This window comes from Benincasa hispida, chromosome 3 (genome assembly GCF_009727055.1).
Source record: "Benincasa hispida cultivar B227 chromosome 3, ASM972705v1, whole genome shotgun sequence".
In the NCBI taxonomy this organism is placed as follows: Eukaryota; Viridiplantae; Streptophyta; class Magnoliopsida; order Cucurbitales; family Cucurbitaceae; genus Benincasa; species Benincasa hispida.
This window is the reverse complement of record NC_052351.1, coordinates 53,130,882-53,158,872: the sequence shown is the minus strand read 5'-3', so window position 1 is coordinate 53,158,872 and position 27,991 is coordinate 53,130,882. Positions and strand designations below refer to the sequence as shown.

Genomic DNA, 27,991 nt, shown 5'->3' with positions numbered 1-27,991 from the left:
AAAGCCAACAGGATAAGACCAAAACAAAACAAACACATAGACGCAAACTCGCAAACCACCAGGAAGAAAGGTAGAGAAAAGAACCCAAAACCTCACAAACTAGGGGCTACGGTAAAATAGAGAATAATATGAAGTTCAAAAGTAAATAACATCCGTATACACACTAGATAAGACCAAGAAGTTCAACCTGCCAGGAATTCGCATGAGTACGAACCGTAAAGACCATAAGGTGAAACAGAGCAGCCACTGACCTCGGTCGACCTCCATGTAGCCGCCGATTACGTTCCTTCCAAATGTAGTATATGGACGCACACCAGAAAACACGGAACAACTTACTACGCACCCCCTTACCTAACCCCACTTGACACAACCAACTCAATTCTACATCCCAACCAGCCACCCGATGCATCGAACCCAACTGACGCAACATACTAGACCACACCTCTCTCCCAAATCCAACTCAAAAAATAAATGATCCCGTGACTCCACACCTCCCCCACACAAAAGACACCCCCCCTCTAACAACACACCCCAACTCCTCAACCAATCTCGGGTACCCAACCTCTCCCTGACTGTTAACCACGCACAGAAGAAGTGACGCGAAATACCACCCCCCGCCCACAAAATACCAGCCAAAGAAATCCTAAGACGACGAGGACGTATACTCTCCCAAGCACTAGTGATAGAAAACCGACCACTAGCATTCGACACCCAAACCTAATAATCCTCTCCCCTCACCCTAGGCCCCACTGCCTAGATACGACCCCAGATCTCAAGCAACTCTCAAGACATTGTAGGCCACCTCCAACCTCCCTCACCATCCAAGAACTCCGACAACCGCGCTTCCAAACTACTCCTTGCATCATGAACCACCGTAGACCCGTATGAATCCAAAATCGCGCCCCCCGACAGCCAAGGATCCCACCAAACAAAACAAGACTATCCATCGCCAATCATCAAACGAACCAGATGCTTGAATCTATCTCTACTTCGCAAGATAGCCCTCAAGCACCAAGACCTCCCAACCTCACTCCAAACAGCCCACAACGACCGCCCACACAAAATATACTCCTCCACCCACGTTACCCATAGTGACCTTGATTTAATTAAGAGAAGCCAGAGCAGCTTCATAATAGCAGCTTGGTTCCAAGAGGCCACATGCCGATTTAATTAAGTTAAAATTTCGCTTTATAATTATTTTAAATTAATTAATAGACATTAACATCAAAGACTAAAAGTGAGTAATTAATGGAAAATCAATATTAAAAACGTAAATATTGATATGGAGTGAACAAATTGAAACAAAACTTAAATTTTAAAGGTAAAATGGTAAAATTTTAAAAATTAAAGACTAAATTAAAACCAAACTTAAGAACTACATGTATAATAATTTAAATTTTAGAAACTAAATAGAAATTAAATTCAAAACCTATGAATATGATATAATAGTTTTTAAAAAAATAAAAAAACGTTCGTGGATAAAAACAATGGAAACCAATCTGAAGAAATTAGAAAGTTTATATGTATTCACTAATTGAGGGACACGTGGCGTTTCATATTTAAAATGTCGGCCCTCTTTGTCTTTCGTTTCATCTTAATATAGGACTCTGTTTGATTGTTTTTTTTTGTTTTTTAATAATTAATTGGTTGTCCAAGTAATGTAATGTCTCGTATCACGTGACCTGACACATGGCAAATCATGTCCCTCTATTCAATTGATTTTATCTTCTCAATAATTTTAACACTCAAGATATTTTCATTAAAAATAATATTTAAGTTCATTCAATGCATCTTCGATTTTACTCCATCTATTTGTAATTTTTCACGTGACAAACTATTCTTCCTTTTTTTTTTCCTTAAATGCTTTTAAATTTGTTGTTGTTTGGATGGACTCGTTTGTAAAAAGATAGATTCAATCTATAATGTAGGTAAGTATTGTTGTTTTTTGAAAGAGTTCGTGTGTTCATGAATCTTCGAGATAAGATTGAAAGTTAAGAACGTGTTTGACATTTTCAAAATCGCTCTTTTTTTTAAATTAATTCTAATTATATGAAAATTGTATTTAAAAGTGTAAAATTAAATATTAAATTGATTTTTAGTGAATAGATATGTTTTATGTGATTTTGAATATGATAAAAGCAATTATAATAATTTCAAAATGACAGTGTTAAAACTAATTTAATGCTTAATTCTATATTTTTATTAATCACATTTTTCATACCAATAAAATTAATTTTGATTGATAGGATGCTCTCACTTGCATGTCTCTACATGAACGATTCAAGATCACATAGTTTGCACTAAATACAAGGTGGAGTCATATCCGATAGTCCTACCAGAATAAGTTACACAACCTTATTCATATATTATAGACCGTCTTGGCTATTTACTTAAATTTGATCCATTCCTATGTCTTCAAATAAAGTCCAAATACTCATATAATAGTCATTGATCTTAGTTTATTGGATTATTTAGGCTTTACAAGTGCAATTTATATATTCAATAACATCTTTATTGAAAAAACCTCAATAACATCTTTATTGCAATTGAATATGTTTAATATTACAAACTGCGGGTTTTATGACATACAACCCAACATTCAGAACTAGAACATATTTGATAAGTGCATGAACAAGAAAATTTGTACAATATATGTCTTATATACTGAACAAACTATGGTATATGCAATATATATTTACATTTTTTAGTATATTACCACTATATTTAATGTATACTTGAGATCTCAATGGAGAGGTGATCGATTTTCGATTAGAAATATGGAAGAAAATAAACAAAATCTTCTAAAACGAATGAAACATCAATTTGAAATATTATGCATTAAATGAATATCAACTTAAATTAATTTGGAATCTTATTATGATTATATCAGTTTTGATTATCGACTGAAATTGATAAACATGGCCTTAATGGTAATTTTAGAAATGATATATATTTTTTAAAATATTACGAATTTAAAACATCAGAGAGAATCTATCTCCCAAAATGTTGTTGAAATCTATTTATCAAATGTTACTAAAGTATACAACATTTATGAAATATTAGTTATATGGTAGGTTAATCCCCTAAATCTAAAAAAAAAAAAAAAGTAATGGACGTATGGGAAACCCATATTAAGTAGGGGTGTTCAAATAACCCGACAACCCAAATAACCCGGATTATCCAACCTAAAATATAAGGGTTGGGTTGAATTACTTTTGTTTTTGGGTTGGGTTGGGTTAAACTTTTTCTATTTTTGTTGGGTTGGGTTAAGTCATGAGTTAGTTAAAAAATTTAGGTTGATTCAACCCAACCCGAATTTTATATATATAAATAAAATATACTATATATATATTTCTCTTTGTTTTAAAATTTGATTACTTTGTATGGGTTAGTTTGTGACTTTTAAATATTTTTTCTTTTAAAATTTTTATGATATTTGTCTTCGGTATTTGATATTTAGCATTTGAATTTATTGAGATTTTAGTTATTAGTCATGTGTTTGTATATAAATTTACATATTTTTAATTAAAAAAGAAAAAAAACAAGTTATAACGGACAACCCAACCCAATCCAACCCGAATTTTAAGGGTCGGGTTAGGTTGGGTTAGAACTTTATTTGGGTTCTTTGGGTTGCCAATCCAACCAACCCGAATTTCAAAAACCACCCTCAACTCAATTCAATCCATGTATACCCCTAATATTAAGATTTAATTCATGCATGGAACTACATGCTCCTTTGTTTGGGATTATTACTATGTTATATGAATTAATACAGATCCTTACTTTTTTTTAATTATAAATCTTTCCCATTCTATGAAAGGTGAAAGTTTAATTTTATTTTTCATCCTGGGAAAAGCATTATTAACAAACTCATCCTTAATCCAAATCATCATACTTAGCATTATATCATTAATTAATGTATTAGCATTAATTAACAAACTCATACTTAGCATTAATTAATGCCTTAGCATTAATTAATGCCTTAGCATTATATCATAATTTAAATAAATATATTTTTCTGTGTGTTAAATAAATAATACTAAACTCAGAGTAAGGATTAACATTTTTTTTAAAAGGTGAAAAGTTGGTGAGAGAGAGAAAGAGAGATTAAGCACAAAATTTGAGGTATTTCAAAATACCCTTTCCTATTCTAAAACAAAATTTATGCCCTAAGATTTGGTTTAGCCATTTGGGTCCTTTATGTTCTCAAACCTAACAATTTTCGTTACTTTTAGTAACATAGTTGATATTTTCCTTAATTCCTAACCGAAAGTTTATTTTCTTAATTTTTTTAAGAGAATTTTTCACAGATTAAAAAATGTTAAACTATTTATAGAAATATTAAAAAAAAAACGCTGATAGACTTCTATCAACGTCTATCAATAATAGACGTCTATCAATTTCTATGACTTGATAAACACTAATAGACTTCTATTGATTTCTTCCATTTTACTTTTCTCAATAAAAAATAAATAAATAACCCCTCCATATCTAAGACCTAAGACCTAGGACATAGGAAGATGAAGCAAATCTATACCGCTCAACCAATATGTACAGCAAATTTGTACAAACTTAGCTACCTTAAATTACAAGTTTAGTCATTCATGAACTGATTTGTACCTATTTGATCTAAGTATCAAAAGTATCAAAATAAGTCTTTGAACTTTTAAGTTTATATCGATTTGATCCATGACAATAAAAATGTATAGATTATGTTTATTTAATTCTTGAAACTTTAAAAAGAACACTTTACTTTCATCCTTGAGGTTCGAAAAATACTTCTAAATGATCAATGAATTAATAGCCACATCGGAAAATACTAATATTTCATCTCCTCCTGTCTCCCCCTCCATCCCTTCCTCCTATATATGGAGAGAAAAGCTGCTCCTTTCTCCATTAAAAAGTAGTAATAATAATAATAATAATAATAATAATTACGCCAAATTAATGAGATCAATTCAGGAATATTTACTGGGGAAGAAGAAGAAGCCATGGATTCAAATGTTTGCTTTAAAATTCAGTTTAAACTGAACCAAATCCTTTTCGTTATTTGTTTTTTTTTTCTTCCTCTTTTATATTTTTCCTTTAGTTTCTATTAATTTCTCTAAATGTATCAATATTACTATCGTGGAGGTAATCGAGTGAGTTATCAGTTCTCTCATTCGTATAGAAACTGAAAGTCGAAATGGAATCAACAAATTTTGTTTTCTGAACTGTAACAATGGGGACTTATTTCAAAACTAAGTTGGGGCTTGTTTGATAAAAAAAAATAAAACTAAGAATTAAAAAAATAAAAATAAATAAAGGCTAGTTATAGGAATATTAAAATCTCTTAGGAAAATTAGGATCATAGTCCAACCATATAAACTTTGCAAAAATAGAAAAAATTGGTCAGTACAGCCCAATTTAAATAAAGCATTGAAACGAAAAAGTAAAAAATGCCCTTACTAACTTCTACATGGAATCTAATTATTATTTGATATTGATTGCTATATGATTGTTGTCTTATACTGATTGCTAATGATATTGTTTTGCTATCTGATTGTTATATAATTGCTATTTGGTATTATTGTTATATGATTGTCAATGCTACTACTTGTTTTTCGATTACTATTTGATTGTTGTCTGATTAATATCTGATACTGATTATCAATTATACTTATTGCTATCTAATTACTGTTTGATCATTGTTTAATGTTGATTCTTAATAATACCGATTGCTATTTAATAATGGTTATTATCCGATTGCTAATTGATAGTGGTTGTTATCTTTGCTATCTTATGATGATGGTTAATAATACTAATTTACTATCTGATTGTTGTCTATTTCATATTTATTCTTATATGATTGTCAATAATTATTATTTAATTGATGTTTGATTATACTAAAATTAGTCAGGGCTCACGTTGATATGTAAGTATGTCAATTTACTGATATACGAAACATAAGTATGTCATACCACCAATATACTATTTAAAAAGTATAACAAAATCAACATAAAAAGTATTAACAAAATCAATGTAAAGAATGCATTTGAGCTCCAATGGACTCAAAACTTTACATGAAAAGACAGAGATCACCAATAGGAAAATAATATATTAGACAGAAATTAAATAATATATCAGACTGTTATATTATGTTTAACTCAAATGGGATGGTTAACATTCAATTTGCAAAGAGCAAAATGGTGATATCTAAAGAAGAGCGAGTTGACTAACATTTGGAGATTGAAGAGGAATTGTCATAGTAGCGAGAAGTTTTTCCAAATGGAGCACACCCATTATGAATTATTGATTGTTATGGCATGTTGAGAGGATATGACAATTTGTGATTTAATTTGTTATATAATTAAAACAATGGGAAGAGAAAAAGGAGGAATTGTTTAAAAATGTGAGAGCTTTGTGTGCAATTTTCAAATGATATAAAATAAAACCTTTGGGCGGCCATCACTAGAGATCAAAGTTGGGATCCAAAAGGAATTGTCGAAGATTCCAAAAGATCTATCGGAAGAAGGGAAAGATTTTATCAGAAATTGCTTGGTGAAGGATGATCAACATGCTTTTGAATCACCCATTTATTGCAAACTTGGGGCGGTCTGTTCCATTGACATCCATGGACTAACCATCAACGTTGCCAAGATGCCCTTCTGATTTCGAAGATTGGACATCGATTCACTCACAAGAGCCCGATCAGAGAGTTGAATTCATCATGTTCATGGTCTTCTCTCAGGGAGTGGCTACTTCAGCTAGTGGACAATGAATAACACGAGCGCGAAAACAAGCTTGATTTCGAGTGAAAGCTTGATTTCTCATATCTGACATACACTACAAATCCCACAAAACAAGCTCCCATGAACGATAGACACACGCACAACCACCCCCGAACGACCCGCATTCCAGCAAACCCATGAGCTTTCTTTTCTACATTTGTACGATGTCCATATCGTGGTGAAGAAAATACTTACGAGGGCTAAGGAGAGAGAAGATGATCATAGGAAGAAGAAACATGAGAGAAAAAACTCTTTATACGAATTGTGTTTTGTACAAAGGTAAAACCAGAATACCAAAAAAAAATAAAAGTTAAAATTTGAAAATTTTGCTATATCTACCAACTCCAAAAAACCCTCGCTACACATGCAATTCTCCTAATTAGTTTTGCTACCCATGGCAGTTTTCCTAAATAAATATTGTCCCATTTGATAACTGTTGGGGAAAAAAAAGACAAGATTTGGACTAAAATGGTTGCAAAATGAGCATGTCCCTGGTTTTAGAGAAGGGATGGAGTTAAGGGGGAGAGAAATGGAAAGAGAGAAGACGAGAATTAAACTTAAAATTAAAATTTTAAAAATCAACCTCATCCAAGAATAATAATATAAAATTAATAAAAATTATCACTTCATTCAAATTTAGCCGAACTCAACTTGTCACGTCAATTTATGTTAGTCAATTAAGATTAAATTAACTTAAAAGCTATTTAAAACATTTTTCAAACCTCAGACTAAAATGTCCCACTACAACTATCAAATTGGTCAATAACCTATAAGATACAAAACTGAAAATTCATAGACCATAGATACAAATATGAAAGTTCAATTTGTAATTTAACTCTTTTTTTCTAATATGAGTGACCAAACTTTTCCAAGAATATAAAAGTCAGAAATAAAGCCTACAAAAAAGGTTTAAACACTACTTTGGTCTTTATAATTTCAAAATGTTCATTTTCATCCCTATACTTTCAACTTATATTCATTTTGGTCCCTATACTTACAAAATGTTCATTTTGGTTCTTGTACTTTTAAAAAGTAACTATTTTTGTCTCTTCATTTTCATTTTTATTCATTTTTAAGGGATCAAAATGATGACTTTATGAAAGTTCGAAAGTATAAGAACCAAAATTAACCAAATTTCGAAAGTATAAGAACCAAAATGAATATTTTGAAAGTATAGAGACCAAAATAAACCAAAACTAAAAGTACAGGTACCAAAGTAGTATTTAAACCTTGAATAAATTAAATAACCAAAAAAAAAAAAAAAACAATAACAACGTATGTGTAACTTTTTATGTGATATACGACAATATTTATGCATGTAGATGTGTATTATATTTTGACAGGTTTAATTTTGATCATCAACAGCCAAAAAGAAGAATGAATTTCTCATGTATAATAGAAGGAATCGAACCTTATTCATCCAAAAACTACAATCAAGGAATTTGAGGACGAACCAAAGCAGTCATCCCCTCCCCAATGAATGCCTGTTCTGCACATGAAGAGTTCTTCTTTTTTTTTTTTTTTTTTTGCCCTTTTCTCAACTCTGTATCTAAAATCTACAATGTAAAATTTGAATGTTACAGGACATGAAATATTTTAAAAGCATTTTTTCCACTTGGCTTATTGATTAATACAAATGAAACAAAATTGAAGGCAGAAGATGAAGGGCAATAACTTAACAACCTCATTTGTTTGACTCAATAAATTCTCTGTACTCGCTCTTCATTTTGACTCCAGGTATATTCCTACATAACAACCATTAAACAGAATATCGGTGAGGAGCTAGACCAGAAAATTTTCCAGAACACGCCATGAGAAAATTATATATTTACTCAAGTCATATTAGAGTATAGAAGTTATCGCTACTACAAGTGCTAGAATGAAAAGGAAACTTGTTTTCAAAACATTTAGGCCCTGTTTGTGATTGATTTTGTTTTTATACGTTATACTTCCCTCCTCATAGTTTCTTTGGTATATATTTCATTTTTTTAAAAAAAAATACATGACGTTTTAGCTAAAGCACAAAAAAAGTTTTAAACGCCTCTTTTTTTAGTTTTAATGATTTGTAGTGATTTCATTTTCATTAAGCATTTTGAATGTTCTTTTTTGTACCTCCTCTTATAGGAATTTGTTTCCTTTTGGACACTTTTGTATCCTTTCATAATACCACTAAGAAGTTGATATTGTCAAATATATATATATATATATATACTTTTCTAGTTATCAAATTTTGACTTAGATTTTGAGAAATCTTTTAGTATCTATAAGCTTGGCTTTAAAAACAAGAAACAAAAACCAAAGGGTCACCAAATGAAAATTTAGTTTGGTTTCCTATTTCAGAAGATAGTTTTTTTTTTTAATTTATTAGATATCTGCTTTCAAATAGGTTTTTAAATCTAACCAGATTCTTCACACTCAGGTTTTGAATGTTTTGATTCAGCCCACTTCATCTTCATCATGATGTACATTATCCGAAGGTTTCAAGGGTTATTCCATCCAAGACTTGAACGGGAATTGGGAGAGTTTTATCGTTTCTTTTAGTTCTCTTTTCTTTTGTACCTTTTGTGACCCTATTTTCAGAATTTTCTTATGTTTGGTTGTTTTGTACCTCGGAGCTAGTCTCTTATCATTTCTTAATGAAAAGTTCAAAAAAAAAAAAAGTAGGTGTTATAAGTACAAGGAAGCACAGATGCCTCACATCTAGAGGATGTATAAAGATGAAGTATATATTCGGTAAATAGGCACGATAAAAGGGCAAGAACGAGTGTGGACAATATATGGCAGTAAAATCTAAAAGTGACCACCAATATGATTTCATTCTACATTCAGAAATGGTCATGAGAAAGGAAATGTAAATCCACAAGTGGAGTTCATCATTCACTGGGGGCATTTATGCATCAAATATAATAAAAATATATATATATATATATATATAAATATACATAACAGACCTGATCATCTCCTTATTTTTGAAGAACTGCACGCATGGAGTACCCATAATCCCAGCTGCTTCTGCTATTTCTTGGTCTTCTTCAATATCAATTTCAACAAAATGCACATTTTGATCAAATTCATCTATCACCTGGAAGATTACATTCATGAGGAAGGCTAATAAGCATCAATGATTTGTTTAATAACATCATCAGACAAATAAAACAGATAACAGTGTAATTTATTGTCAAGCATGTCGAAACAAATAATCAGCAGTTTATAAACTGCACATACTATCAAACCCTCATTATATAAACAGCAACTAGTCTTTCAGAACTAACCATACAATTTTCCAGCGAATTGGAAGTTATCAAATGCAGTAGCTATCCTGGTTTTTAAAATTTACTAGAGAGGTACCAAGTGACCAACTTTGGACTTTAATTGCAAGTTTGTGTCCAAATACCAATATATAAACTAGAATGAATATTATTGTGTGCAAAAGGACCATTGATAGATTACACACAAAAATAGAAATAAAAATAAAAGGAAAAAGACATCAATGGATGACTCATAAAACCTAACAGACCTATTTTGTTTATTTCAGTTAGAGATGTAATCAGCTCTTTTCATTAAATTGTTGTTCATTCAATTTATTACTTTAACAAGTAAAAAAAACATTTTAAAAGAACTGGGTTCTTAAAGTCGAAATGACCATAAAAATACTAACCAAACCAACCAAAATGATCCAATCACAATCATTGTCCATTTTCAAATTTTAAAACCACATTAACCTACCTTTTAACAAAACCAATTGGTTGGTTTTCTCGGTTTAACACCCGTTGTTTTAGAATAGTAACATAGTCGGGATACTGTTCGATGAAGAAGATTTATAATACAAGCTTCTTCAACTTTATGGGAATGTAAACCTACAACTACCAATATCTCTCTCTTTTCTTTCTCTGACATCTAAATGAGTTTAGGCTCGCTTACGCCACCTTGACCAATTTCATGTGACAATCACATGATCCAACACATTTAGTTGTGAAGATGACATTTTATCTTAAAACATGAAATTGTTAAATTATGTAGACGATCAATTCACAACAATCAGAAAATGATATGTATTTGGATTTATCCTACAGCACAAAAATGAACAAATTTATTTTTCCTATAGCAATCACTGAAATAATAATGCGGGCTCGATGGATTGATCCTTCACTCAATCAATGAACAGTTAGGCATTTTCTACCTTGCTGAGAATTGGCTTCAGAGTCCTACATGGGCCACACGTTGGTGATGTGTATAGTACACATATAAGCCTGGGGCTTTCATGGTATAGTTTCCGAAGAGCATACTGTGGAAACAGAAATGTAAGAGATTAAAAATGTTGATCTAATGACAAATAACATTTTGAAAGCCCCATCTGCAGAAGAATAAAATGTTATATCACAAAATTTGAAACATAATTGCCAAAACAAGAGATAAAAGTTACATACCTGGCCTTTATGCTTTGTAAGTGTGATATCAAAACCCTCTTGAACGTCTCTATCCGTTGGTTCCTTCTTAACCTCTTCGGTTTGGGGCTGCAAAAGCAAATACATGAAGGATCATGTTAGTGTCAATAACTATTTGTGATAAACCTGCAGCACAAAATGTGTTCCCCAATATGCACAAGAACAGAACTTCGTCGCATGTTAAGTCACTAAAGCTCAAAAAGGTTTGAGAAGAAATCAATTAACCTACCAACTTCAACAAGGTTTCAATACCTGGTGGAACTCAATAAGAAGATTCTCGCTCACAAGATAGCGCTCAACTGATAAAGCAGCAACGCATCCAGAACCAGCAGCTGTGATAGCTTGCCTCCACTCATGATCCTGAGAAATTACATAGAAACAAAGTCAAAAGATGATACAAATAAATGTGAACCTCATTTTTCACAGAAAAGATTTGACAGAAATTAGATAATGTACTTGACTAGGGAACAGTTTTTGTGCCACTATCTCACATTATAACCAACACTACATGGACATGCTCAATTTATTTATTCATTTCTCTCTCTCTCTTTTTTTTTTTTTTTTTTTTGAACAAGAAACAATATGGAAATGCTCAAGCTGCTGACACAGTTCTCTTCAAGAAATGTTATCCCTATTTTGTTGATTTTCAAACATCAAAAGCCAATGCACACCACAATACATTAAGATGAAGAGATCCTGGAACTAATATATATTCCAAGAGCATGCAAATCTACTACTGGGAGAAGTTATAAGTTGCCCTGGAAACATAAGAAAAGTAACACATTCGTTCTCCTTAAAATCGATGTCATAAGCTTAGCCATATTGATTTAATTGCATGAACAGATAGAACGAAAAGTCCACATTGTTTATGAAAGCAACAGTTATATGTGGATCCCAAAACTGAAAAGAATTGATTCTATTTTATGAAAAGGTTAAATTAATTAGCAACTTGTATTGTTTCCTTTCACCATTCAATAACTAGTTCTTTTCTCATTCAAAATAAAATGAAATTTTACTTTGGATTTCATGTTTGGTAGGATACATCTGTTTTCACTTTGAATTTCATGTTTAAATTAATCATCACTTCCATGGCTTGATCATTTGGGTTCAGGTTCTCTTCTTATTTCTTCCTGGCATTCTCTATCCAAGCCTTTGGCTAATTATTCCATTCAAGATATTTGTCTGAATTGGAATGTTTTTAATTTTTCCGTTCAATTATGTATTCTCTTTTCCTTTATTTTTAAGTTTTATCCTCTGTATCTTGTATTTTGAGTATTAAATTCTTTTCATTATATCAATACTTATTTCCTTTTAAAAAAATAAAAAAATAAAAAATAAAAAACTTTGCATTTTAGAATAGAATTTTTTCGTTCTATCCAAAACTACCATTGGTTACTAGAAAACATCAAATATACCCATATAATGTGCCTCTGGAGACAATCCTGATGCAATTAAGAGTCTTAAAGAACCTGCCCTTGTATAAGCGATAGTAATAATCAAGAATGCACTTTCAGGAAGAAAATACCTGCACGTCTCCAGCTGCAAATACACCTTCCACAGAAGTTTTTGCAGTACCATCCTGCACTAACACATACCCAGAGCTATCAAGCTCAACCTGGCCTTTCAATAACTGGCTGTTTGGTGAATGACCTATTCCGTAAAATAAACCCTTTGCCTCAAGCACAGATTCTTCCCCAGTATCAGCTTTTCGAACTAAAATGCCAGACATTTGCCCTTTTGTATTGCTAACAATGTCCACAGCCTCCGTGTTAAAGTGCAAGGTAACATTTGGACAGTTGAAAACTCTGAAACATTCGCGATAATCAACCTGTTAAACAAACATTCAGGGAGTTGAAAACTCACACATACAAATTGTTTATTGGTAAACCTAGAGACAGTTGGGAGTCAATATAAAAGGCTGTAGAGACCAAGTCACTAAATACAAGGCGAGACATTATGAGCTTAATTTATGTAAAAAGATGAGCCTAGAAAACCCTGAAAATATTGTTATAGAACCGTGAAGAGGAATGAAAAGTTACGTTTTAATGATACTCTAAAATTTACCCAACCGAATGAGTTTTCATGACTTTCACTATCCACCAAGGCTCCTACACTAGGCTGGCAAATTAATGTTTTATGTTCTTCTCCTTGCTTATCAAATCACTCAATAGGCCGTAATGGTAGGACTTCCTATTACTCAAAAAGTCACCTATTCTAACTACATGATATATTGTTTCCATACACACTTGATAATATAAAATGTCAAATTGACCCATCCTCATTTATCACCAAATGAACGATATAGAAGTAATAAAAGACCAAGTCAACACAAACCAGTTATGCAAATAAAAAAACATGTCATCGTCCTTTAATTAGGAATAAAACATGTTTTTAGTTTTTTAATTAAATTACAAGTTTAGTCTTTAGACTTTCAACTTTCAAGTTTGTATCTAATAGATCCATGAGCTTTAGAAAGTATCTAATAGATCCCTAAAATTTCAATTTTGTGTCTAATAAGTCTCTAGACTTTAAAGTATCTAATAAAACTCTAAACTTTCAATACCCTGACTTATTTGAAATCTTTAAAAATTAACTCATCTATTGAACATAAAATTGAATTTGTGTCTAATAGTACCCTAAATTTTAAATTTGGTGTTTAACATGTCCATTTATTCTAGAAAATCTCAAATAGGCCAACCGTTAATTAGACACAAAAATAAAAATACAAGAATCTATTAGACACCAAATTGAAGTTCAAATACTTATTAAATACTTTTTAAAATTTGGAGACCAAATAGGCATAAAACCCAAAAGCTCAAGAACTAAACTTGTAATTTAACCTTGAACTTTCGCAGCATCTACAAATATTTATCAAAAGGTAACAATAAACAGGCCACCGTCGATAGTTCAATATTTAAAGTCAGCAGTCACTACAATCCACTAGCATAAAGTAGACAGAAGGAAACCCCATAATAGTTTCCAAATGAAATTTTTTATTTTTCTCTTTCCAGAAACACATTATCACATTCCTATTTAAAAATTAAAATAATAATAATAAGACACAGATATGCAGCGCAGAGGTCGAATATTAAGACATTCTTACCCTAGAAGTACATTGTATTTACAAGATATCTAACCAACTACTACAAAATAAAAATGATTCATTGCCAAAATATTGAATTAACATACCTATCTTGCATTGCTTTAGAAGCTCTAAGTTGATCCTTACGTACAAGTAAATGAACATGACGAGCATACTTAGTCAAGTACAAGGCTTCCTCTGTTGCTGTATCACCTCCTCCAACAACAGCAAGTACTTGCCCTTTAAACAAGGGTGATGCTCCATCACAAATTGCACAAGCACTAATTCCCCTACTCCAAAATTCATCTTCACGAGGTAACCTAAGTCGTTTTGCTGTCGCTCCTGTTGCATATATTACACTATGGCACTTAACCTGAAATGTTTAAGGAGGAAAAGCCAAAGAAGAAAATCAGAAAGAAAAGCAACACCGTGCAATTTCTAAATACACCAACACGGATTAATGAAAACAAAATAATTAATAAATGCACCCAAACAGGGAAAATACTCAATTTGAAATTATTCTTTGATTATTTGGCAACAAAATGAAAAAGTTAAGGAAAAGTAATACAAAAGAATGAACTGATGATTCTAAATAAACAAAAAAATTCTTGAAGAGGAAGTCAAGAATTCAGAGTTTATTCATGCATTTTGATAGAAAATAATCCATCACCTTGCGTTCACTACTTTGCACAGTAAACGGTCTATTCTTTAAATCTATAGACTCCACATCTTCCTGAAATAATTCAGCTCCCCATCGCTCTGCTTGCTTCCGCATCCTATCCAATATAATATGAAGATTATAACCAATAAAATCTCTGCCCATGGATCCGTACCTCTCTTCCATTGTGATAGAAACCAACGAAATTCTCATACTTCATATTACTTTACCTATCCATTAGATCTGGACCAGTAATTCCATCCGGAAACCCAGGAAAATTCTCGACTTCTGTAGTAGTCATTAGCTGCCCTCCAGGAACACCACCTGCTTGGAAACCCTCGAACACTACCGGTTTTAAATTTGCCCGAGCTGCATATATGGCTGCAGTATATCCAGCAGGACCAGAACCGATGATTACTAGATTCTCAACTCCTGTTATAAAGAACACGTGGTCACTCTCATTATCTTATGCCAAGTACACCTCAAAATTCCAACTTCCAACTACTCAACAGGGAATTTTCTTTCTATCAAGTAACTATATCGTGCAAAAGGATTGAAGAATAACCTTGCAAAGTACAACAATTTCAATCAAAAAAATATGTAGAATTGCATTATCATATCATAGTTATTAAGTTTATATGTCAATCAAATATTACAACCACAATGTTTGTCTACGTTACAACTACGAAGAGGAAAGCTAAAGCAAATGCTGGAATGAATAAAATAATTTTGATATCTATGAGCATTGGAGTTAGCTTTTGTACACCTCAAGTACAGGCGTTGGGATAAATAAAATAAAAAAAGCACTAGTATGTCTAGAAAAAACAACTCGTATCAGCTTGGAAAGAACAACTATCCAAACTACTCAACAACTAAGTTACATACATCAGATCAGCCCACATATTGTCCAACAAACTAGAGGACATATTGAACCCGAGATGCAAAACGGAAACCACAGACTTAACATCCGAAAAATTTCAACATCAAATTTGAGCAATAAAAAGAAAAAAGTCGCAACTCAGGAAGCTTCCACTGCAGCAGACATTACAAAAAACGCACAATATCCTAAAGATGAAAACACAAAGTTACAAACACAAGAAAAGCACAAATAAACACATTCAGTACAAATAATCACACTGTAAATCCCGAAGACTGCGCTTATTAAAACATGTGCATTGATTATATATCCAAAGCGCAGGAAAACTTGTAGGATTTGACATTCGAAAACATCAACATCAAATTGAAATTCCTATCTCGAATCTCCTCAAAACAACGAAAAATCTAGATAAGCAGCAGAAACGTTCAGCTTGACCTCAAAACACAGTCAAACACTTACAAACACCGCAGAACAAAAAAGAATAGACACATTAGCAGAGATAAAGAGAGAGGAATAAAAATGAAAGAAACCTGGAGAGGGAGAGAGGTCGTCGGAGGAGGCGCGAGGGCGAAGAAGAAGAGGAGAGCGGGAGGAGCGGAATCCGGTGGAGCGGCGGGGAGAAGAAGGAGAGCGGAGGAGGAAGAGACGATGAGGAGGAAGAGCATTGGAGATGGCGGAGAAATGGTGGGAGGAAACGGAAGGGCCGATTCCTATCTGGAGAGAAGCAGAAGCAGCCATTTGAGTTTGAGACCATACAAACGAAACACTCGGAGTTAAAAGCGAAGCGATACAAAATGGATTACACGCACCTTTCTATTCATACTTCAGAAGGAGTGTGTGTTTTTTGGTATTGGAGAGTATCACACACGCGCTCTATGTTTTATCCCCAACTCCTTCCTCCCATTACACTTCTTAATTACCAAATCATTAACCCTAACCCGCCGTTTCCACCATCAACTTCTTAAGTTTGTGTAAATAATTTAATTTTAATATTAAATTTTATTCAACTTTTCATATTTAACGAGTAATTCAATCTTCACATCATTTATTACTTTTCACATTTATGGTGAAATTTTATCTTTTCCTCTATCTCTACTTTTACATTTATCGAGTAATTTCATCTTTCTCTCTTAATCTATTTTCACATTTATCGAAAGAACTTCATCATGTATTAACTCCAAACTTATTAACTCCACTTAATGGGTCAAACTACTCTTAAGGGTGTGTTTGACATACATAGTTGAATTGAGTTGAGTTGGTAATAATAATCTGATAATAATTATTTGAGTTGAACTTGTACAAGAAATAGGGTTGTGGTCAATTGTCTATATATGTTCACAAAAATAAATATAAATATGGCAAACAATTGGCTAATTTCATGCATACAAAAAAATATTGTTCATTAAGATAGTCAAGCTAGTTAGTCTTGTCAAGTAGACACAAACAATACCTCTTCCTAAACTGTGGTGGGATGTTAAGAAGAAGATGGTCTTCTAGATGTTTGTAACAAGTAGGCAAATAATCTATCGATGTAAAGTTACTATTGTTGATGGTAAAATTTAGATAAGAAAACTCACTTAACCTTCATATGCCCTCTGTGGTAAATAACCTTTGATACTAAAATCAATAATCAGTAAAAGATTAAAGCAAGTTAAAAGTCGGAAGAATTGCTTACCATGGGTAATGCTTATTGGCTTCTATTTATAGAGGGTGGACCTAGGGTTCTTAATCCATAAGGGATTTCAAAATGTTGATTTGGGCTAGCCATAGGGGTTGAAGCCTTGGCCCACAGGAAGTGAGCCGCCGTGAAGGGAAATGGGCCTACCTCGACCTCAACCTCGGAGGTCAAGGCGGACAAGTTGGGCCTTTTAGCCCAACTTCCTCCTTTCCTTTGTTCTCTTCCTTCCCCAGCCCGTTGGTCCATTTCTTGCACTTCCTTATCCCTCACCTGCTTGTTGTTATTCCAATTCTACCCCTAACATTCCGCTCTCTTGAGCTCGTGACTGTTGGTCCAAAATGACTCATAACAACTATAAAAATGAATATTAAACACTATAAATTAATAGTTTCAATTTTGTATTTAAAAATAGTTCTGTCAGTCGAGTTTTTTTTATTTATTTAGTATATAATCAGTCGAATTGGTCGTTAGAAGTTCTTGATCGATTTTATAAATTTATTTGGTTGGTTAAAATCCTCATCAAATTCTCTCCATCATTGAGCTTCATTTTCATCTTGTAGAGTCTCATTGTCTCCTTAGCTATTGAACTCCTTATCAAAATTGATTGTTTAGATGGTATTGAAATTTATTATATTTATGGTTAGACTTACTCAGAAATGGGAGAGTTTTTCCTATTTATTTAAAAATAGAGAAAGAGCGAAAAAAATGAGAAACTGTTGAGGTTTATGCTTTAAATCTCGTGATTTATAATGTATAAACAAAATTCATTTATTTAATAAAATAAGGAGTTATTTTATTTGACATTTAGACTTGTGTAACTCAATTAAATAAACTAAGATCCAAGATTATTTCATGTAACTTAAACAGTATGTGGTTGACATACATGTGGATTATGTTCAAGTAATAATCTAAATGATCTATAGTATATGGATAAGGTTGGGTATTTTACCCTAGTAATACTATGGATACGACCCACTTTGTAATCGTTACAAACGATTTGATCTAATTCGTTCATGCAGAGACATGCAAGTGGAGGTATCCTATACAAAGTTTGTATAAGACTAGACTGCGAAATAATTAATCTCTCTTTATAACACCATTGACTGAAGAGATTAATATTTCATAGGATGACTAAAAAGATTAATACCACAAGTAGAAGATCATAATATAGCTATTCTTCAAGCCATTCAAGGCATGATTGAAATGATGATGAAGGATAGGCAAGAAAGGAGGGCACAACAACAAAGTGAAGAACGAGCCTTACAAGAAAACAAAGGAGTGATTGGTTTAGTTGAACAAGAAAGATAAGTTGGAGGAGGAGGAAACGTGAGAGGAAGAGGAAGAAATAATTTTATGCAACCTAGAAGAGGACAAAGAATTCAAGAAGACGGAGATAGTGGAGTTAAGCTCAAAATTTCACCATTTAGTGGAACGATGGACATAAAGGCGGACTTGGAATGAGAAAGGAAGATAAAACATGTGTTTGATTGAAACAAATATAGTGAAAATAAGAAAATGAGACTTGTCATTGCCAAATTTACCAACCATGTTGAAAATTGGTAACTACATCTCAAGTCCGAAAGAAAAAGGAAAGAAGACGATCCAATAGAAACATGGGATGAACTTAAAGAAGCTATGAGAAAGAGGTATGTTCCAAAACATTACGAAAGATATTTGAAAACTAAATTGCAAGATTTGAGGCAAGGAATAAAATCGTGGTTGAATATTATCAAGAGATGGAGAATTTGATGGAAAGAGCAAAAATTCGAGAAGATAAGGAAAATGCCATGTCTAGATTCCTTAGAGGTTTGAATTGAGAAATTGTCTATCCGATTGATAGAAATCTACAACCTTACTTGGAAGATATGTATCATTATGCAATCAAAATTGAAGATCAATTTAGAGAATAAAATGAACATTCCAAAATGTATATTTCTAAAGCTAATACGTTTCAAATTTTAATACTTGGAACAAAGATGGTTTTGTGAATAGGAGTGAACCAAGGGAAAGTTTGTGGCTGCAAAAAAAGTAAAAGCCGAGAGCCCCAATAATAAAAAGAACGAAGCTTCAAAAGAAGTGAAGGAGAAGTGTATTTCTATTCAATGTTGGAAGTGCAAGGGGTTTGGACATATGAGCAAGGATTGTACAATAAAAAGTTCATGGGGATGAGAAATGGGATACTTGATTTTGAACATGAATATGATGAGTGTGATGCACAACTTGAGGAAGAATGTTCAGCACATGTTGATGAGTACATTAAAGAAGGCAACTTCATATCCTTAATTACAAGAAGAATACTTAAAGTGCAAATGAAGGAAGAGAAAGTTGAAGATTAAAGGGAGAATTTGTTTCACATAAGATGATTGATTGAAAGAACTCCATGTAGCTTGATAAGTGATAGTGGAAGTTGCACCAATGTGGTAAGTAGTTTTGTTGTTACAAGATTTCAACTTACTGCTCGTCCACATCCAAAACCATACCAACTTCAATGGTTAACAAATAAAGGAGAATTGAAGGTAAACTCCCAAGCTCTTATATTTTTATATTTTTTTATTTTTTTTACTTTGGGAAGATATAAGGATAAAGTCCTTTGTGATGTAGTACCTATGCATATGGGTCCTTGGCAATATGATAAAGAGGTCACTTATGATGAATTATTGAACAAGTACACCTTTACTTTGAATGAGAAAAAGTTTACTTTTCTTCCATTGTCTCCATATACAATTGATTAATTAAAATTTGAAAAGAAAAGAAAAGAACTGGAAGATCAAGAGAGGAGAGAAGAAAATAAGTTGAAAGAAAGAGAGGAGAGTGAAAAAAGAGAGAAAAGTGATAGGCAAAAAGTGAGTGGAAATCAAGAGAGAAAAAAAAGAGATTTGAGGAAAAAAAGAAAGAATGTGAGTTTAGTTATGAGGAAGGGTGAAGTGGGGAATATGTTTTCATTTGAAGCACCAAATTTTGTACTTATGTGCAAAGGGATGTATTTAGTGATTGAACCAATGTCTAATAATGCTTTGCCAAGTTCTTTTAAGTCTCTTTTGCAGGAATTGAATGACATGTTTCCACATGAAGATGCACCAACGGGTCTATCTCCTTTAAGAGGGATTGAGCACCAAATTGACTTCATTTGGCCAACTATTCTAAATATGGCTGCCTATAGAACCAATCCAACCAAGACCAAGGAGATTCAAAGGCAAGTGGAAGAACTCATGGATAAAGGTTATGTTCAATAAAGCATGAGTCCTTGTTCGGTTCCAGTAATTTTGGTACCTAAGAAAGATGGCACTTGGAGGATGTGTGTTGATTGTCAATCCATCAACAAAATAATGGTAAAGTATCGACATCTTATTCTTAGACTGGATGATGTGTCAGATGAACTGCATGGTGCAATTTTGTTTTCTAATATTGATCTTAAAATTGGTTATCATCAAATTTGAATGCATGTGAGAGATGAGTGGAAAAACGACTTTCAAAACTGATGGTTTAGGCAAGCATGCAGCGGAAGAAAACAGAATCATTAAGTACTCTAATTAATCAATTTTAGTTTCAAATCAAGCATGCTCATACAATATGAAGGGGGTTTTCAGAAATATCTTTGAAAATCTTCTTAAAACTTCAAAATCAGTTGCAATCTTCTTCTCTACTGGTTGTGAACCACCATAAGATCTTTCGTATTATCTTCTAGACCTTAGATTGAGTTGTGAGACTCAAAATGAGCTGAGATTAGAGGAAATTTTTAGAGGAGAAGAACACTTAAGTTGAAGAACTTTTCTTCAGTCAAAATCTCAGCAAAACCTGTTTTTGCATGGCCTAAATCTCAACATAAAACTTGACCAAATAGCTTTTCCTTGAGATTTTTGAGTGGATTTAAGTGGATTTGTGTATGAGGTGCTTCAAGTAGAATGATCTCACTTTTAGTGGGTTTTTTCCAATTTTCAATTAAATTCTATTTTTAATCAAATTAAAAATGAATTTAATAAATCAATTATTTTAAAAATGATTTAAAATCAATTATTTTAATTTTCTTTAAAATTCAATTTTAATTAGATTAAACAAAAATTTATTTTCTAATTTTGAATTTTCACAAAAATTCAAAATTCAAAATTTTAATTTTAATTTTAATTGATTTAATTAATTAAACAATTTAATTAACTAAATTAATTTAATATCAAATATTAAATTAATTAAACACCAATTTCACTACCATGAATCCCTATTCATGAAATTAATATTTAAATTATATTTGAATATTATCCGATTCTCCAATTTCGTTTAATTCAATAATTAAACGTGTAATTATATCACATATAATTACTAATTCCCTTAATTCAAATTTGAACGTTTCAAATTAACTCATCACGTTATTCTAATTTTATTCTGTTCGTGAGCTAGTAGGGGGACCTAATGAACTTACAAATCATGGGCTCCAATGATATGAGATTAATCGGCTAAACTCTTTAACCTAATTAACCACCATTCGTTAACTACTAGGTTACTCCACTAATGCCCAATAGTTGCACTTCCCTCACTGTAAATATATTGTGTCCACTTGATATAACCACGATTAGTAAGTTAACCCTTCACAAGTTGTTCGTAATAACGGTTGGGTTAATAGCTATTTTACCCCCGAGATTACCCTTGTTCCTTAAGTTCCACTGATCCTCTAATGAACAACTAGTTTGAGATCCAATCATCAAATCGAGTCCCTTTTGGGCCAATGAGAGGGTGAGACCCCTAGTTCAAGACCCGAAATCAACACTTAAGGGAATAATCTCTCTATTATCCCTAAAAGCGGGTAAGAGTAAATTCCATTTTGCACCCTATGTCCCCAACTATCTATTTGATCTTGTCCCTGAAATGGGAGACTTATTGAGCCGGTGTTGTTGAGCCAATCCTCACCGATGCAAATCTAAGAATAATCTCGAATAAATAGGAGTTCATAGTTAGTTCAGGATTAAGGTTAAGTTACTTAGGTCACCGCTTTGAAATAGTTAATCTTGAAACAGTAAACAATGTTATAAAATAAGAGTGACTTATTTCATGGTCTGATCTTATGCAAACTCATTGCATAGGACACCTCCACTTCTCATGTCTCCGCATGAACGAATTAGGATCACTTCGTTTGTAGCACTTTACAACGATTGTAACAACTATAAAGTGGACTGCATCCGATAGTGTCCCCAGAATAAGGTACCCAGCCTTATCCATATATTACAGATCATTTGGCTATTTACTCGAACCTAATTCACTCTTATGTCTCCACATAAAAGTCAAGTACTCATGTGTTAGCCATGGATATTTAGTTTGTTGGATTTATTTCTAAAACGAAATGAGCAATTCATATATTCAATAATTACTTTATTGAATCAAATATAAATAACATCTTTATCGATTAACAAAATAAGTTTATTATTTACAAACCACAAGTTTTAGGACATAAAACCCAATAAAAACAAACTTTTGTCTTTGTGAGTGGCTTGTTATGCCATTTAGTCTTACTAATGCACCAAGTACTTTTATGAGACTAATGAATCATGTTTTGAGAGAATGCATTGGAAAATTTGTTGTTGTATACTTTGATCATATTCTTATTTACTCAAAAAATTTGGATGATCATATTTTACTTGTCAATATAATTTTGCTTAAATTTAGAGTAGAAAAGCTTTATGCCAACTTCAAAAAGTGTAATTTTTGTCTTGACCAAGTAAATTTCTTAGGATTCATTGTTGGAAAAGATGGGGCGAAAGTTGATGAAAAAAAGGTAAAGGTTATTTGAGAATGGCTAACATCCACCAATGCAACTAAGGTGAGATCTTTTCATGGTTTGGCTAGTTTTTATAGGAGGTTTATTAAGGATTTCAATAGCATAGCTTCACCATTGAATGAACTTGTTAAAAAGAATGTGAAATTTGAATGAAAAGAAAAGTAAGAAAATGCATTCAATGAATTGAAAGATAAATTGACTAATGCACCTAGTCTTGCTTTACCTAACTTTGACAAATTTTTTGAAGTTGAATGTGACACACGTGGGATAGGGATTGGAGTGGTTTTGATGCAAGAAAAGAGGCCAATTGTAAACCCTAAACCCTATTTACTTTTTCTAAGCTAAAGATTAATCTAAAAGATGTATTTTGAGGGCTTAAGTGAACTTGGAAAAGTCAAGGTTAAAATTTTTGGGGAAACTAAAGTAAAAAGGTAGTGTTAGTCTAAATGCTAAACTGAAAATTGAGTGACCTAAGTGTTGGAATTAAGTTAGAAAAATGTGTAAATATCAAAGGGAGAATTTCCTAAGTGTTACTGGTCAAGTGAATTGAAGATGAAATTTGGTTAAGTATTTGGGGGAGTAAAGTGATTAAATGAGAATGAAATATGGAATTTAAAGAAAAAATTTGTGGAAATTTTGTAGAAATTAAATTAAGAATATTTTATGGATTAATGTGATTAAATTTTAAGATAAATTAAAATGGAGATATTAAGTACTGAAAATAGAGAAAACTAGGAAAAAATTTGTAAACAAATGTTAGTGCGGTTATCCATTGAAGTAGGAGGCGGAAGCTCATTATTGGAAGTTTAAAAGGTGCAATCAATGGATTTTTAACCCGATCAGAGGGGTGGATGTTTTCATTTACCTTGTAACTTTTTTATTTTCTTAAAAAAAATAAAGAGAAATGAGTGATTAATGAGAAACATAAGGTCGCTGAAGAAACTGCAAGAATAAGGGCATTTAAGTTGTTAAGGTTGATTTTGAAGGATCCAATAAATTTTAAAGCTTCAAATCTTTAGGTTGGTTATTTAAGAAATGGATTAGTTTTATGGAAGAAATTTGAGGTAAATTGGTTTAAAATTGATGAAATTAGAGCTAAAATGGTGTGGGTGTGTTGTTGTCGAGGAATAGGGAACCACCTACTAAAGGTTGAAGAAGGTGGCTGGCCGCCCTCGCTCTTATACACATGCACGCACCGCCCGTTCGTCCACCTTGCGTGCATAAGCCCCATCCCTAGTGCTCTTGGTCTGTGCGCTCTACTACCCATCCCACGCCCAGTTGCGCACCTGCCAACATTTTTTACACTCATTGGCCCTTATTTGAGTTATTTAAAGCTTGTAAGTAATTTTTAGGGCCATTTGAATATTTTTAGGATATTTTGACCTTAAAATGCATAAATTTAGGTCTTAAGCTAATTTTAGGATGTTTTAAAATAATTTAGGATTAAAGGTGCCAAAATCCTAAATTAGGGATATTTTGGAGTTAAATGTGATTCAAGGGAAATTTAGTTGAAGTTATGGAATATTTATGGAATATTTGGGCTGAATAATTGTTTAGGGAGTAACCCTGGACTTGTGATATGATTTTTAGGCCAAACAAAGATAGGTGAACTGTACAAGCCCGAGGAGACAAATCAGTGATAATGAGTGACAAAATGATTGAGAATGATTTTCTTTAATGATTTTAAAGTATGGTTTTACTTTAAAAGAACTTATTCTTCTGATAAGTGCAAAATCTGAGCTATGGGACTAAATTTTGATGTCTCAATGTTTATGAAGTTATGTTTAAGCATGGTTTTCCTAAGAAGTAAGTTGTTTAACTTAAAGTCATGTTGAGAATAATTTATTTAGCATGAGTTTTATATGTTATCTCTTCAAGTGATATATTTTAAGCATGGTTTCAATGATGATGAATATTCCAAACATGATTTTGAGCATGATGTTTAAGATTACCTATTCCTCATGCTATGTTATTTATAAAAATTATAAATGAGTTATATTTAAATATGATTTCGCAAAGTATTTTCTTATGTACCCTGGCACAATGATTCCCAATACTCAAGGAGATGAAGGTATATAGGGAAATCAATAAATATACATAATAGAGGTATTTGCGACCCGCCTTGACACACACATAGGCTTTGGGTCGTCTTTAAGGGTGCTTAACCTTTTGGAGACATTTCTATGTGCATGTATGAGAGCTATCGACATTGATTGTATTGAGACCACTCTACATCAGCTAAGGTTATCGACGTTGAGTGTATTAAGCTTACTTTACCTCAACTAAGGCTTAGGGTACAAGTCGAGATTTACAAGTTCTATGTATGGTTTATGGAATATGAGATTTACAAGCATGATATTCCACATTTCAGGGTTTTTTTATATTCCTAGTTTGATATTATGAAGAGGATTTCTAATGTTGTCAGTTTTGCTAAGAAAGTTAATTTCAAAGCATATTTATACTCTGAGTTCTGAAAACTTATTCTTGGTTTCTCATTGATTATTAATATTTCCAAGCATGTTTATACTTAACTAGTCACTCACTAAAATTTCTAGCTCATGTTTCTAAAATGTTTTTCTTCTTCAGGTAGCGATCAAGTTCTTGGTGCCTAGCCTACTGCAGTCAATCTGCCACACCCACATATTATCAGATAGTTCAGAATCCTTATAGGTTTTGATATGTACATGTGTTTCACGATATTGTGTAACATATTAGCTGGGGATGTGAGGAACTCTCTGGATGTATAAGTATATCTGTAAATGTTTATGTATGTTGGGCTCGAGAAAGAGATGTTTATAGTTTTATGTATGTCTAAAAGGCTTAAAGATATGGGAGGGATGTATGTTTGTATATATCAGGTCAAGTAGGTGAACAAGTTTAACAGGAACTAGGTGGGCAATAGATGTCATAAGTGTAGGAATAAAAGCCCTAACGCAATGAAAGAACCAAGATCCAACTCGAAATTAATTTAAAATTCAAAATACCAGTATACTGGAAAAATAGAGATATAAAAAATTTCAACCTCCTGTATAAATTAGGTTAAACATGCTTTACATTTTTGGAAATTTAATCTTACAAAGAATGAAAATTGTCATATACTCTCGTTGATGACTCAAATGAAAATACCAATTCTTCCTGGATAGAATTCACGAACAACACTAGTTGGGTGTTGGGGTTGATGTCCTAAATCTTGTGGGTTTTGTAGTTTATAATTATAAAGTACAAACAATTTATTTATTTAATAAAATTTGTGGTGTTTTATTTGACATTTAGTAGCATTAACCCACAGAACCAATAAAATAACATCCAAGGCTATCTTCTATACTTAAATATATATGTAGAGATATACAGGTGGATCATGTTTAAGTGATAACCTAAATGGTCTATAGTAGATAGATAAGATTGAGTACCTTATCCTGGTGACACTACGAATACGACCTGCTATGTAGATGTTATAATTGTTGTAAAGTTCTACAAATGATATGATCTTGATCATTCATGTAGACACATGTGAGCGAGGGTGTTTTATACAAAAGGTTTATATAAGACCTGATCATCAAAATAAATTGTCTCATTATATAACGCCGTTAATGATAGAGACTTACATTTCACTAGGATGCCCATAGGTGACATGAACTGAATCCTGAGTGAGTTGTGAACTCTTGTCTACGAAAGTGATCCTTGATTTGCATGGGTGAGAGTGGCCACATCGCCGACTCAATATGCCTACCATTTTGGGGATTCGTCTGATTGGGGAGTTGGGAACATAGCTACATAAGACGGAATTTACTCATTCCCTAATATCAGGGTAAGTAGATAAACTACTATATTAAAAGCTGATTCAAGAGCTTGAATAATGTGGCCCACACCCTTTTTGGCCCGAGAGGGGTTTGGTCATAGTTGGACTATGATTTATTGATCATTAGAGGGATCAGTGGTACTTAAGGAGTTAGATGTAACTATAAGGGTAAAACAGTAATTTTGGCCCAACTATACTTACGAGTAATTTGTGAAAGGTCACTACGTTGTTGATTGGTTATATCTAGTGGACACATAAATATATATGTATTGTGAAGAATGCAACTGTCGGTCTTCAGTAGAGTGACCGGTAGTTAATGAAAATTGAGTAATTTAATTAAAGGAGTTTAATTAATTATTCAAGTACCATTGAAGCTTCAATCTACAGGTCCATAAAGCCCCTTCTGTAGCCCAACAGGGATTATTGAGAATTAATTTTGGATTAATTTGAATTATTCAAATTAATTGAGGGAAATAATTATATTCATTAATTTAAATTAATTGTATGTGATATAATTAATATAATGTATTTGATACATTATACAAAGTTTATTTTGAGAGGAATTAAATATTTGAATGTGATTCAAAATACTAATTATATGGATTGGATTCGTATTAAATTTAATATAAATTTGATTTATATTAAATACTACGATTGATTGAGAGAATTTAAACTATAGATTATATTGTGTTTGATACAATATAAAAAGTATAGGTTTTGTGTTATATTCAATATAATATATAGTGTTATATATAATATATGATAAGTTAGTTATAATTTTTTATATATATATATATATATATTATATTAAACTATATATATATATAGTCGTCAGCTATATATAAACTAATATAACTTGACTATATATATATATAGTCGTCAGCTCATGCCGTAAGGTGTTGGGTTAAGTCTCGCAAT

The 27,991-nt window shown here is 32.2% G+C and overlaps 1 protein-coding gene across 3 annotated transcripts; it reads right to left on the bottom strand.

Annotated features, from left to right (window-relative positions):
- Positions 1 to 6,317: 6,317 nt before the first annotated feature.
- Positions 6,318 to 16,634, bottom strand: LOC120074146 (NADPH-dependent thioredoxin reductase 3). Of its 3 annotated transcripts, none has more exons than XR_005480910.1 (11): positions 16,363 to 16,634; positions 15,186 to 15,387; positions 14,968 to 15,073; positions 14,405 to 14,670; positions 12,741 to 13,020; positions 11,468 to 11,575; positions 11,198 to 11,284; positions 10,951 to 11,055; positions 9,722 to 9,852; positions 8,182 to 8,515; positions 6,318 to 6,970 (listed from the first exon to the last, which is right to left on the bottom strand). XR_005480910.1 is itself a non-coding variant. In XM_039027163.1 (11 exons), the coding sequence occupies exons 1-10, from the start codon at positions 16,568 to 16,570 to the stop codon at positions 8,455 to 8,457; spliced, it is 1,554 nt and encodes a 517-aa protein (XP_038883091.1). In that variant the 5' UTR covers positions 16,571 to 16,634; the 3' UTR covers positions 8,080 to 8,326; position 8,454. The 3 variants fall into 3 exon arrangements, 2 of the variants coding, with proteins under 2 accessions (XP_038883091.1, XP_038883090.1); XM_039027163.1 differs by lacking the exon at positions 6,318 to 6,970 and having other exon boundaries at positions 8,080 to 8,326; positions 8,454 to 8,515; XM_039027162.1 differs by lacking the exon at positions 6,318 to 6,970 and having other exon boundaries at positions 8,080 to 8,515.
- Positions 16,635 to 27,991: the final 11,357 nt, after the last annotated feature.

Excerpts from the sequence above, each read along its gene's own strand:
- LOC120074146 (XM_039027162.1), bottom strand. The coding sequence starts at position 16,570 with ATGGCTGCTTCTGCTTCTCTCCAGATAGGAATCGGCCCTTCCGTTTCC. Across the intron at positions 11,576-12,740 it reads TTGCAGCTGGAGACGTGCAG|GATCATGAGTGGAGGCAAGC; the intron begins GTATTTTCTTCC and ends GTAATTTCTCAG. Across the intron at positions 8,516-9,721 it reads AAAAATAAGGAGATGATCAG|GAATATACCTGGAGTCAAAA; the intron begins GTCTGTTATGTA and ends GTTGTTATGTAG.